The sequence below is a fragment of the Peromyscus eremicus genome, chromosome 2, assembly GCF_949786415.1.
Source record: "Peromyscus eremicus chromosome 2, PerEre_H2_v1, whole genome shotgun sequence".
Lineage (NCBI taxonomy): Eukaryota > Metazoa > Chordata > Mammalia > Rodentia > Cricetidae > Peromyscus > Peromyscus eremicus.
The window spans coordinates 77,316,954-77,330,794 of record NC_081417.1 but is presented as its reverse complement, the minus strand read 5'-3'; the positions used below and the strand labels follow the sequence as shown (position 1 = coordinate 77,330,794).

Here is a 13,841-nt window from a genome sequence, read left to right as displayed (position 1 = left end):
GGCTGGGATTACCCGGTTGGGCAGTTCTAGAAAGATAAAATGATTGACGTGGTAAGCTCTAAGTCATGTCAGCCTTTGTTCTGAAAGCCAGGTGTTGGGCTCAAGTTTAAACAGGCAAGGGGATAAAATCTGAAAGCCATGCGCTCTCAGGGGACTTTGCAGGGAGTTTCAGAAACCTCACTTTGTGTTTCCATCCTTCCAGCCATTTCCTGTGGTGCCCCACCTGCGCCTGAAAATGGTGGTGTTGACGGGGCAGTGTTTACGTACGGCAGTAAGGTGACATACAGGTGAGTGCCAACTTCAAAGGTAGGGTGCAAGGCTGGGCATGGTGGCCCACTCCTTTAGTCCCAGCACTCGGGAGGCAGAGGCAGGTAGATCTCTGTGAGTTTGAGGCCAGCCTGGTCTACAAAGCAAGTTTAGGATAGCCATGTAGCTAGAGTTTTCCTGCCTGGCCCACAGTCAGGACAAATCTCTCTCACCCACCAGTCCCACAGCCACTCAGACCCAACCAAGTAAACACAGAGACTTATATTGGTTACAAACTGTATGGCCGTGGCAGGCTTCTTGCTAACTGTTCTTATAGCTTAAATTAATCCATTTCTATTAATCTATACCTTGCCACATGGCTCGTGGCTTACCGGCATCTTCACATGCTGTTTGTCATCGTGGCGGCTGGCAGTGTCTCTCTGACTTAGCCTTCCACTTCCCAGCTTTATTCTCCTCCTTGTCCTGCCTATACTTCCTGCCTGGCCACTGACCAATCAGTGATTTATTTATTGACCAATCAGCAACACACTTGACATACAGACCATCCCACAGCATAGCCAGGTCTACATAGAGAAACCCTGTATCGAAAAACAAAAACAAAAAGACAAAAAACAAACAAAAGATGTAGTACACTTGTTAATGGCATGTCAGCAGTAGTAGAATACTAAGGGACAGGAAATAATCCCAGAGGATTTTTTAAAAATAAAGATTCGATGTTTTATTTTTAATTTATGTGTCTTTGTCTGTGTGAGTATATGCCCCATGTGTGCAATTGCCCAGGGAGGCCAGAAGAGGGCACCAGATCTCCTGGAACTGTAGTTATAGGAGATTATGAGCTGCTGATATAGATGCTGGGAACCAAACTCTGGTCCTCTGTAAGAGCAGTGTACTCTCTTCACTGCTGAGCCATTTCTCCAGCTTCCCCAGAGGGTTTTTACTATTATTATTAATATAGAATTAATTGGGTTCAGTGTAGTGTAAAGAAATCAAATCTGATAACCTACTGGTAGTCATATCCTTAAATCTCCTGAACAATAGCCTGTTGTGGCCGCCAGCACCCCCTGAGGCACCGTGGTGGAAGGCACTCCCAACTAATGGATAACCTTGATCATTAACCAGCTGAGAGTCCAAGCCTTATAAACCAGGGGCTTAGCCCACATCACTCTCAAACTCCGAACTGTCCATTCCCAGCTATTCATCCACGGCACTTATTGGAGACAAGCCAAAATCTCACATCTCACACTGTAGGATATGATATTCAACCTTGTAGAAAACACAATTTTAAATCATTCCAATGTGAAAAAAAATCCCCAAATATGTAAATTCCTTGTGTTTTTTAAGAATTTGGGTACATATAAAATAATGTAAAATAGGGCTGGGGAGATGGAGGACCTAAGCTTGAATGTCCAGAGCTCAGGCAGAGCTGGGTACAGTGGCATGCATCTGTAATCCTCACACCCCTACAGAAAGATGAGGGGAAGAGACAGGAAACCCCTGGAACTCCCACACCTGCTCACCTAGCATATGCATCAGCAAACAACAGAAACCTGTCTCACACAAGGGAGAAGGTCAGGATGGATACCTGAGGTTATCCTTCAACCTCCCAGGTGTATAACATGGCATGTACATGGCTGCACTACACACACAAACACACACTCATACACACACTTTATACACTCACACAATTTTCAAGTGGGCAAAATAAAGCTATTCATATTCAGTCAACTCCTCTGTCTTCTCCAGGTGTGATAAAGGATATACTTTGGCTGGAGATAAGGAGTCAGCCTGTCTTGCTAGTGGTTCATGGAGCCATTCCTCTCCTGTGTGTGAGCTGGTCAAGTGTTCCAGTCCTGAGAGCATAAACAATGGGAAATACATCTTAAGTGGGCTCACCTACCTTTCTATTGCATCGTATTCCTGTGAGAACGGCTACAGGTAAAGGGTGGGCCACCAGCCTGACTTCCTACCATCTCCTGCTGTCCCTAGGCTTGGGTGGATGAACTAGCTGACTTTCAAAGCAAATCTATAAACATGGGGGATAGTCTCAAATTTGTGTGCTTCTTGGAGCCTGATTTACAGCAAATGTCAGGGAGGTGGTCAATCTGTGACTCCAGCAGTCCTCACAGTTCAACTGCTGGAGCATCCAGACTCTAAAGAGGAAAGCCAACTCGGTTGTGGAGCACAGTATCAACTTTTGGAAATGTCTTTCCTTGTTTCTTTTTTTATATACACACCTTATCAAGATTATATTTAACAGTACATGGCATAGTGTAAGAAAAGCATGGAAGGGTCTTAATTCTATAAGTTCATTTGATTAATTGTGTGTGTGTGTGTGTGTGTGTGTGCACATGCATGTGTGTGCAAAGAGGAGGAACAATAGAGAAAGTCAGGCTATACCCAGAAAGGTATTCAACAGATTCTAAAGTGAACAGATCAGGTGGATAGGAAGTAAGAAATGAAAGGCCAATTAGAGCTCAGAGGATAAAAATGCTTGCATCCAAGCCTGAGAATGTGAGTTTGATTCATGGGACCCACGTGATGGGAAGAAAGAACTGACTCCTTCAAGTTGTCCTCTGACACCCCCCCACACACACACACCCCAGCAAATAAATAAACAAATGAATTTTTTAAATGTTTAAAAAGAAATCATCGAGGCTGTCTGAATTATGCTGGAAGCATATGATGTGGGATGCAGGGTTTGTGAAGTCAAATGACAACCAGAGGTCAGAGTCATGAGCTACACAGCCCAAATGCCAGGCCCTGGAAGGACAGCACCCTTGGGCCTTGGTGACTCTGATCACCTCTTTGTTAAGGTGTCCACCTTCCAGCTGGATAATAATTAGTCTGTTAACATTTCTCATCCCCGTTATCTGCCAGTTGGAAGTCCTGGAGTTCCTCCTCCACCAACAGGCACATCAGACTTGAATTTTGCACCAAGTAGTTGTGATATTTCTTTATCCATTCATTATTTATTATGGTCTGGGTGATGAAAATTTTTCTTCTGTTCATAGAAAGCAATACAATGTGAAGAAGCGTGATTTTATGCACTAAAACTCATCGTACAGCCTGTATTTTCTTCCGATTTCCCCACAGCAGTAAACAATCGCCCAGTCAAAGGAATGGCCTGAGCCCTCTTTCTTCTCTGTAGCTTACAGGGCCCGTCCCTCCTTGAATGCACAGCTTCAGGAAGCTGGGACAGAGCACCACCTACCTGTCACCTTGTCTCCTGTGGAGAGCCCCCAGTCCTCAAAGATGCTGTCATCACCGGGAGTAACTTCACTTTTGGGAACACGGTCACTTACACATGCAAAGAGGGGTAAGTAGAGCCTGAGAGAAGAGGAGTGTGGAGCATCAAGGACAGAAAAAGAAACTTCCTGGCAGCCACACCTGAGAACTTCCTGCGCTTATTTTCTGGGCACAGAGAGGAGGTACACTTCCCTGTGGAAACAGTGTCTCCCTGGAATATCTATCATTAGCAAGTCAAGATTCAGATATTAGCTTGGCGGTGGTGGCACATGCCTTTAATTCCAGCACTCATGAGGCAAAGGCAGGTGGATCTCTGAGTTCAAGGCCAGCCTGGTCTACAGAGCTAATTCTAGGACAGCCAGGGCTGCACGGAGAAACCCTGTCTCGAGAAGAAAAAAAAAAAGATTCAGATAATAGACAATAAGCAATGCAGTGCAAAATACCTTTATACTTTAACCAAGAATGTGGAAAAGGCATCGAAGCTGGCATGTATCTGTCTATCACCCACAAAAGCCAAGGCCAAGACTTCAAGTCACGATATAAGGATGAGAAGTCAGCAGGTGCGGCTTGCCTTCTCTATTTGGATGATCTTACTTGGTTGAAAGATGATAGTTGGAAAAATGGGAAACAACTTACAAAGGCTTTTATTTAACCAGTGGCCTCATTTACAGTCTCAGGCAGCGAGGCACTGAGTGTGGCTAAACCCCAGGGGGTCTTCCACTGTGGTCACTGTGTTTCTTCTCTGTGCACACTTTCTTGTTAAACAGTTTCCTCATCCTCCATGTTGGCACACTCTGGAGTGTGTCCGTAGCTGCTGCTCTCTGGATTTCTGCTTCAGCTCTGTCCTCTGATAACTGTGGACCCTTGGCAAAGCAGCCTGTCCTTTCTGTGTCCTGAATGTCCTCCTAAGCCAGCTCACTAGAGGCTAATATTTGTGAGTGTCACGAGGGAACAAAGACGATGATGAATGATTTAGTGGGGAGGGGGAGGGTCAATGAAGCCTTAACTGGTGAGGAGGTGAGAGCGTGCAGATTCTGAATTGTCCAGGAGAACGCCTTTCACATCATCTGTCCAGATGCTCTCACCAGCAGGTGGTAGCAACACGTTCTTGAGGAGATCTTGAGCTTCAAATGCCAACATAAAAATTTTCTGAAATCCTAAATTAAGGCAACAACAGCAACTGATCCATAAAAGAGCAAAAGCTGTACACATTACATTGGTGGGGCCCCATATCATGTTTCCACACACATGCATTTTGTGCTGTTTACCTGAAGTTTGAACATCTGTCTCCTCCGGTGTTTATCATTTCTTCCTGGGGGAAGTGTTCACAATCCTTGCTTCCAGCTTACTGAAATATATAGTCCATGATGGTCCCCTGTATTCTTATTGCGATCCGACTGTAGCTTAGTTCTCGTTGATCGACTTTTCCCCAAGCATCCTCGCCCTCACACTCACTGCCTCTGGCAACCACGATGTTATTCCAAACTTCTGTAAGATCGGCTTCCTCAATTTTAGATTTTAATATCTTAAGTGAACAGGAGATCTCTAATATTAAATGTCCGTGAAGGGCTGGAGAGTTGGCTCAGCATCTAAGAGCGCTGGCTGCTCGCCCAGAGGACCAGGATTTCATTCCCAGCAACCACATGGTGACTCACAACCATCCGTTAACTACAGTTCCAGGGTATTTGATGCCTTCTGGCTTCTCAGGCACTGCGCACATGTGGTACATAGACATACATGCAGGCAAGACACTCATACATGTAAAATAAAAATAAAGCAGAATTTTAATGTCGATGCAGTACTGACTTCGGAAGGCCTCCAGCATCCACTGCAGATTGACTCATGTAAGATTTCCCCCCGGAGCTAGTGGGTGGATCAGTTGGTAAAGTGTCTGATATGCACACATGAGCACCTAATGGGAAAAGCCAGAAGTGACTAATTAAGGCAATGTATGACTATCATATAAAATGAGAGAATAGAAAATCTATATGTAAAAATTCCCTGTAATTTTACTATCTAGAAAAAGCAATAGCATTGACACTTTGTTTCATTTCTCCCCAGAATTTTGTATATATTTTTAATATTAACAGTCATGACATCCACAGATTTCTCTCTTCTCTTTTCTTCATAAATTATTTGCATGGTCAGAGGGTTTTAGGTTGGCCTGTTGTTAAGCCTCTCCATTTTACAAGTGTTTATTTGCACAACAAATAAAGATAGCTATATAAATTCTATCCAACTCACTCTCTTGAAGAGGTTTTTAGTTTCTTTAGAGAAATTTCTTGTGGGTCACTTTACATGGTTCCATAAGGATCACACATCTCTTTATTAGTCACAACAGGCTTTTCTCCCCTCTGGGCTCTGGGGCTCGAACTCAGGTCCTCACACTTGCACCATGAACGCTTTCCCAACTGAGCCATCTCCCTAGACTCTTCCATACAGATGAAATTTGGAAGAAGAAATATCTTAGAGATACTGCCTGGTCTTCACAGGTAATGACTGTGGATTCTTTTCTTATCAGTGAATAAATGGAAATTAGATCCTCCCATGTAAGTCTCACAGCTACTGAGGAAAGCTGATGGGTTTTTATAGTGGTGCTTCATATACACACGAAGCACCAGTACAAATATGACTTTATCATTGTGATATGATTATCATACAAAGTCCATAATACAGGAGGGAACTGTCTTCACTGTTTGAACAAATGAACAGTAAGTACCCACAGTCACAGGTCACTACCTGTTGGTAATTCTTTTTTATAAAAGGCGAAAACCAACTATTGAGAGACAGTTTTCCTTTTCCAGAGTTCAAACTCTCAATGATAGAAAGGACATTAAGCTCTTTTGTGGACGCCATCCTCTCCTTGGGGTTCCTCGGGGAGTAGCAACACTGGAGGAAGGGCTTCTGTCTCGTCCCCTTTCCTTCTGGCCACATCTTTAGCAAAGTCTTTGAAATGTACAGAAGTGAAAATAACCAAATGCCGTGTTTAAAATCGCCTGTGTTCCCATCGCTGAGACAAAAGTACATGCAGTTGGTTTTTGGTTTTTTTGTTTTTTTACTCTTACTCTGTGCTCTTTGGGGGCCCGCCACCCAGCTCCCAAATAAATACTCAGAGACTTATTCTTACTTATGAATGCTCAGCCTTAGCTTGGCTTATTTCTAGCCAGCTTTTCTTAAATTACCCCATCTACTCCTTTGCCTCTGGGCTTTTACCTTTCTCTATTCTGTATACCTTTCTTTCCTTCTTACTCCATGACTGGCTGTGTTGCTGGGTGGCTGGACCCTGGCATCCTCCTCTCCTACTTTTCTCGCTCCTTGCCCTCTTCTGAAATTTCTCCTCCTATTTACTCTCTCTGCCTGCCAGCCCTGCCTATTCTTTTTCCTCCCTAGCTACTTGTTCGGTTCTTTATTAGACCATCAGGTGTTTTAGACAGGCAAAGTAACACAGCTTCACAGAGTTAAACAAGTGCAACATAAAAGAATGTAACACATCTTTGCATCATTAAAGAAATATTCCACAGCACAAATGAATGTAACATATCTTCAACTAGTATTCCACAACAAGTACATGTTAAATTTTTACTATAATTTAATCGATTTATGAAGGAAATGTGATATGAAAGATTCTCCTGGAAGCCACTTCCAATATTCTTCTACTCTTCTCAAGGTAACAATGCCTATTTTGCCATTATTACACACACATTTTGCATAGGCAAATATACTCTTAATTTACATGTTTATGTACATTTGTACATATTGTTTCATTAAAGAAGTGACGTTTAAATTTTTCATTTTCACATGAAATCACTTCTCTCTTTAAATACTAACCTTATTTTAAATTATGTATATGTGTGAATAATCTTCTCTCTAGATACATGTTAGTCCACTGAACCTCTTTCTCACTGCTATGAAAGACGCCCTGTCAGAACGTGTCGTCTCTGGGCTGAGGAGATGCTCAGTGGGTAAAATACTTGCTACACAAACGTGAGGTCTGACTTCAGATCCCCAGCTCCCAGATAAAAAGCCAAGCTGTGTGGCACATATCATAAACCCAGTGCTGGTGGAGGCAGAGACAGGCAGATCCTGGAGACTCCCTGGCCAGCTTCTCTAACCAAAACAGCAAGAAGGTTCAGTTGAGAACTTGTCCCAAAAAATAAACTGCAAAGCAATAAAGACACCTGATGTTGACATCTACTCACACACACACACATACACACACACACACACACACACACACACACACACACACACACACCATGTGTGCACAAGCACCATCTCTAAATTACCCCATATCTCTACTGGGAGTAGGCTAATTCATTCCCACTTTATTTGCTAGTAAAAGCAGAGCTGCACTGAGTACTCCTGCATGTTTCCTAGCACATATAGAAATGGAATGGATATCCTTGGCCTAGACATTGCAAGTTGTGACCACGATCATGGGATTTTCACATTTTGAGGTTTGCAAGATAGTAACAAATGGCCAAAATAAAAAGTGACTTTGGGGCCGGGCGGTGGTGGCGGCGCACGCCTTTAATCCCAGCACTCGGGAGGCAGAGCCAGGCAGATCTCTGTGAGTTCGAGGCCAGCCTGGGCTACCAAGTGAGTCCCAGGAAAGGCGCAAAGCTACGCAGAGAAACTCTGTCTCGAAAAACCCCAAAAAAAATAAAAAGTGACTTTGCCAGCCCAATAAAGGTGTGACTTACAAGTGACTGCCAGCAGGTGGCGACAACACCTTCAGGCAAGAAGACCTTGAAGGTCCAATCATTAATAGCTATATGGAATTTCAAATCTATTTTGTTAAAAATAGACAAATGAAGAGAGAGTGGAAAGACTGTAAGAGACAGAAGACCAGGAAGTTGGCTGTGATATTGAGTCTCTAGAAATGACAGGAAGCTGCACCCATAATACCCCAACAATGTGTCTGTCCAAACAAGACCTGAATAAGAACAATACTCATAGTCATGCCAAGACAGAAGGGGAATTCTCACAGGCCCCAACCCCTAGACAAAGAACTATAGGCAGTTAAGGAATCCTGAATGAGAGAGAATTAGTCTTCCCTAGGGATGAGCCCCCTAATTGGTTATCCAACACCAAGTGGTCAGCCTTGAAATCATACATACAAGCAACAATTAGTGGGCTCAGCAGATTGTAGTTATATATTTATGCATGTATAGGTAACAATAATAATGAAAGAAAAGGAGGCCATCAGTTTGAGAGGGAATGAGGCAGGAGAATATGGGAAAGATTAGAAAGAGGAGAGAGAAGGGAGTAAATGATGTAATTATATTTTAATTTAAGATGATATTCTAAAAACTGATACATGAAAGTCTAAGAATTATATACATTGATGGGGGTATCATATAATGCTTCAATACATGCTTACACAACGTAATGCTTCCACTGGGTTAAATATACCTGTCTTCTCAGTTATTTGTCATTTCTTTATACTGAAAACTTCTAAAATCCTTTCTTGTAATTTATTGGAATGTGGGGTGCACAGTTGTTTCCTACAGTTTCATCTTTCACTCTGTGTATCTGTAACTTAGTGCCTGCTAACCGACCTCCCCCTAGGCCTCCCAGCCTACTCTTTCTGGTCTCTGATACCCAGCATTCTATGCTCTACACTTCAACAATAGCTGCTTTTTTAACCAGTGTGTCAAGTTTTCTTCTAGTATCTCATTTATCGGTACTTTATTCTTGCAGTTCCTTGTGTGTGCTGAACTTTTCATCATGGGAAACATGCCTCGTGCTACCTAGTGTTTTGTCAACTTGACACAAGTTAGAGTCATCAGAGAGAAAGGAGCCTCAGTTGAGAAAATTCCTCCATAAGATTGGCTGTAAGCAAGTCTGTGGGGCATTTTCTTAATTAGTGATTGATACAGGAGGGCCCAGACCATTGTGGGTGGTGCCATCCCTGGGCTGGTGGTCCTGGGTTCTATAAGAAAGTAGGTTGAGCAAACCCTGTGGAGCAAGCCAGTAAGCAGCTCCCTCCATGGCCTCTGCATCTGCTCCTGCCTCCAGGTCCCTGCCCTGCTTGAGTTCCTGTCCTGACTTCCTTTGGTGATGAACAGCAATATGGAAGTGTAGGCCAAATAAACCCTCTTCTCTCCAACTTCCTTTTGGTCGTGTTGTTTCATCACAATATAGTAACCCTAACTAACCCGTGTACGTCTTGTGATTCCAGATTTTCTCCTTACAGAAAGCAAGGCTTGCTGTGTCAACAACAACCTCTCATGAGCTAACTCTCTGGATTCTTTTTTCTACCAGCTACCCCAGGGCCCTCAGTTTTATATTCATTTATCAGTTTGAAAGGTTTTACATACAAAGCGAGTAGTATGAGGTCTAATGTGAAATCCATATGAGGCACAGAATTATTGTTAGCTGGGGCCTCATTTTTCTGCCCAGCACCTCTGAAGGCACAGAGATGGATTGAATTTTTGTAAGTTCACATGTTAGCAAACCTCTTTCTAGGACATGGATTCCTGCCAGACACTCCTGTTACTAATACAGTTCCAAGGCTGTGTTTCTTTTCCTCTCTGGTTCCTTTTTTGAACTAATCCAAAGGCAACCACAGCATTTATTGGCAAGCTTACTTTTCTGGTTTCAATGTCTGCCTCTTGTTGGAGCATGGAGATTTCCTTTCTGGTCAGCCTAGCTATGCATTTAAAACAATGTCTGTTAGATGTCATCAAGTATTCTAGAGAGAGCATTTGCAGATTATGTGACAGCCAGAACCAGGACTCTGCTCTCATCCTCTCTCTGTCTTTTCCATTTCTATTTTCCTCTCAAGAGCTTGTCTGGCACACACAACCTCCACTCCCTGCATCTTGCTGTATTAAGAATAGTATCATCGTATCCAAGCCATGACTTCTGTGTGATGGGACCTGTCTTGCTCTCTCCTTCCACATCCTGAGATGCTCTCAGCCTCCTGAAAGTGGAGTTCACTTCCTTTCAAGTCTCAAGTCTGCCTTCCCTCTGCCTGTCATACTGTATAAGCCACCCAGCCCTCCATACATCACGAACATGCACACATTCCTACTGTTGTTAGTTTTAATGTTTTTGTTCATTCCTTGAGAATTTCATACATGCACACAATGTCCTCTGATCATATTCACTCCCCCACTCCTCCCCATAACTCCTCTAGAATCCCCCTACTCCCTGAACCCTCCTCCCAACTTAACGGCCTCTGCTTGGTTTTGATTGTTTACCACCCACCGGGTCCAATTTGTACTGCCCAGATGTGCACAAATATGGAGCTGTTCCCTAGAGCATGGACCACCTACCTGGGGCCGCACCCTTAAAGGAAGCTGTCTCCCCTTCAATTAGCATCTGTCAGTAGCTCTTCAGCTAGGCGTGGATGCTGGACTGTTGTTGTTCAGTTGGTTGATTGTTTTTAATGTTTATACTGGTAATGAGCTTTGATAGAGTCTTTTCCTGAATCATGGGAGCAAGACACAGTCTCAAATTTCCAGAGAGGAGGCAAGAACTTGAAGAGACCAGAGTAGAATAACAGATGCCAGCCAAGGAAAGAAGCAAGCAGCTTCATCAAACTCGCCATTCCCAATTTATCATTTACCCAAACATTTATCTTTTCTAAATTTTTATCAACACCCACATGCCAGGGGCAAGGTGCTTCAGTTGTTTGGCCAAATATATGAGGTCATTAGTTTCTCATTTTTCTTCTCATCCTTAGGTTGGCATTCGTTGGTGTGAAACTCAGAGGCATGAAAGGGTTAATGATGTCGTAAAAACCCTCCTGAGTTTCCCTCTCTTGATTCTTCTCACATATAAGTTTCTAAATGCAATTATTAGTTCTATTAAAGCAACAGCTTTGATCTTCGATTGTTGTTATGAATTGAAACAAGATCAATTACTGATGCTTCTTCACGCTTTCTATTATTGTCTTTAGCCTGCAGCTGTTTAATGAGCTGCTTTTGTCTTTTAGAAGGGGATCTGATGCTTCTCTCAGAGCTCACTCAAAAAGCTCCCAGGGCCCATGCTGGCAGTAAGCTTCCTCTAGACCTGTGAATCCAACTATTGAAAAATCACATCCAAAAAGTGTTCTGTCCATTTCCAAAGGACTCTTGTGTATTGCTGGGGTCCTAAGGCATCCTTGGGATACTAATGGGCCATTTTACCTGGAACATAGTGTGTGTGTGTGTGTGTATGTGTGTGTGTGTGTGTGGTTGATTTTTAGTAAAAGTATTAAAGATTGTCCTCAAGACCTCTTGAATGAAAATACAAAAGGTTATGAAGAGTTTAAGTGAGTATTCCTTCAACTAAGATTGATATTGATTCCAAGTTTTTCTCACATTTTAGACTTAGCCCAGGTCCACATTTTCTCGCTTTGGTAGCCAGCATTTATAGGCATATGTTAACAATTGTAAATGTTTATCATCCTCTGAATGATCCCTCAACAAAATAAGTGAGTAAAAGATGTCCTCTATAGTTCAAATACACTTTGAAACTTCTAACAGAATTAAATAGTACAAGTGATTTGTTTTTTTAAGTGATTAAGTGATAGCTTATAGTAATTCCCCTTTTGTGTCACTTAGAATATATATACTTCTTTATCATCTTAAAGTTCTGACATTTAAAAAATATGTTTATCTTTGTTCATGATCTAGCCTCACCTACAGTGAGCACATTGTCTATTGATACAAAGCCCTGGAGTGCTGGCACTTGAGAAATTACAAAGGCCTCAGGAACTCCATGTTAGGCATGGGCAGAGACCAGATGTGTATCTTACAATGCCCCACAGTTGGACTCAACCTGCCACATCAAACCATTAGCCATTGCAAACAAGTACTTCAAAGTGCTGCGTTTGTGCCCCAAGGAAGTGACTGGCCCACAGCTGGCTGCAAAGAGTCATGTGTGAAGAAATAAGTGTCAGCTGAAATGCAGAAAGGAAAACAGGTCTTAATCTAGACTGGGGGATACTGAAGATTCTGAACATGAATTCTTTACATTTATATGTTTCAAGAGTGTGTGTTCAGTGGTCATTATCCATTCTATTAGAAAGCTGGTTTGCTGTGATTTTTTTCCATTAAGAAAAAAGTAGTTGATGGAGCGTTCTCAGAAGGTCAAGGGTCAGAGCCCCCACCAAGAACCGCCAAATTATAAAACACTGTTTCCATTTTCTCAAGATACTCTGTGGAATAAGGAAGATTCTAGAGACAGATGCTTCTGCCTCAGAACATCTGGAGCCAGGAAATAAAGGGAAAACTTTATGAACAATGGATTTCTACAAATCAGGGCTGTCTGAGTCTGTGCACATGAACTTCAGCCGGTGAACAGTGCCAGCCACATCAAGGGGTCAAGGACGGTGATGACGCATGTTTCAAAGTGTGTGAATGATTCAAGCTGAGCTGCAAAACAACAGGAGCCTCAGTAGGCAGACCTTCCAGCCAGGCCATGCCCCATGCAGGGACAGTCAAATCAGCATGCCAGGTCTTGTGGTTTGTCAATAATAAAACGATGCTCTGAGCATACTGCTGTCGGTGCCTTTCTGTAACTGTTAAGAAAGAAGTCATCTAAACACTTGCTAAGTCCACATCTACTTACAAAGAACTGGGTTTTTCCCCAAACTATGACCTGAAAAGGCTCTAAGTGGATACTTCACTCATCTATTGGAAGTATCTAAGAATATTTATTCACTTAGACACCACTTCTGCGCATTGCATGGTACATGACCATAGCTAAGGTGAATGCATAGTCTTCTACAGATATCTGTCATTTTTGTTGAATTGCCCATCAGTCTCCTATAGATAGTATGAATATTTCTGATGAAGCTGATGGAATCTCAGTTTCTCTCTAATACATTATTCCTTTTAGAACTAAAAGGGACCTCAGTGAAAGTTTTGGTTACTAATGACTTGAGAGTCTTTGCTGAAAGGTGGGCTAAATAATTTATACTCTGACAACTCTGTGTAGTTTCCACAGCATGCCCACACACAGTAGTCTTGACTAACTCATCTGAAAAGAAGAAAAACAAAGGGAGAAAGCAGCACTGTGGAAAAGACGCAAGTGTTGGAATCTAGTAGCTGCCAAATTTGAACCTCACATCTTCTGCTAACAGCTGGGTGGTAGTAGGCAAGTGACTGGGCCTGTCTGATTCACCACTCAGCCAACCGTAAGATGGACCAATCACAATGTCTAACAAGGATTCAATTAGTCACCTGACTACTTTCATTCCCTTACTCATTATTAGTAGCAAAATGACAGACTGATCGGATGTCAGATATCTCTTCAAAACTCTGTTATCTAAGAGATTGAAAGTGAAAATCAGAATGCCTCAGATGCAGCTTCCCTAATACCGCACAGCCTAG

General features: G+C 42.6%; 1 protein-coding gene across 1 annotated transcript in view; it reads left to right on the top strand.

Annotated features, from left to right (window-relative positions):
- The window catches only part of Svep1 (sushi, von Willebrand factor type A, EGF and pentraxin domain containing 1), a 178,256-nt gene that overhangs the window by 130,124 nt on the left and 34,291 nt on the right, over positions 1-13,841 (top strand). Inside the window, exons 34-36 of the mRNA XM_059254397.1 lie at positions 203-287; positions 2,011-2,202; positions 3,416-3,583. Coding sequence (XP_059110380.1) covers positions 203-287; positions 2,011-2,202; positions 3,416-3,583 — 445 coding nt within the window. The remainder of the gene's footprint in view (positions 1-202; positions 288-2,010; positions 2,203-3,415; positions 3,584-13,841) is intronic.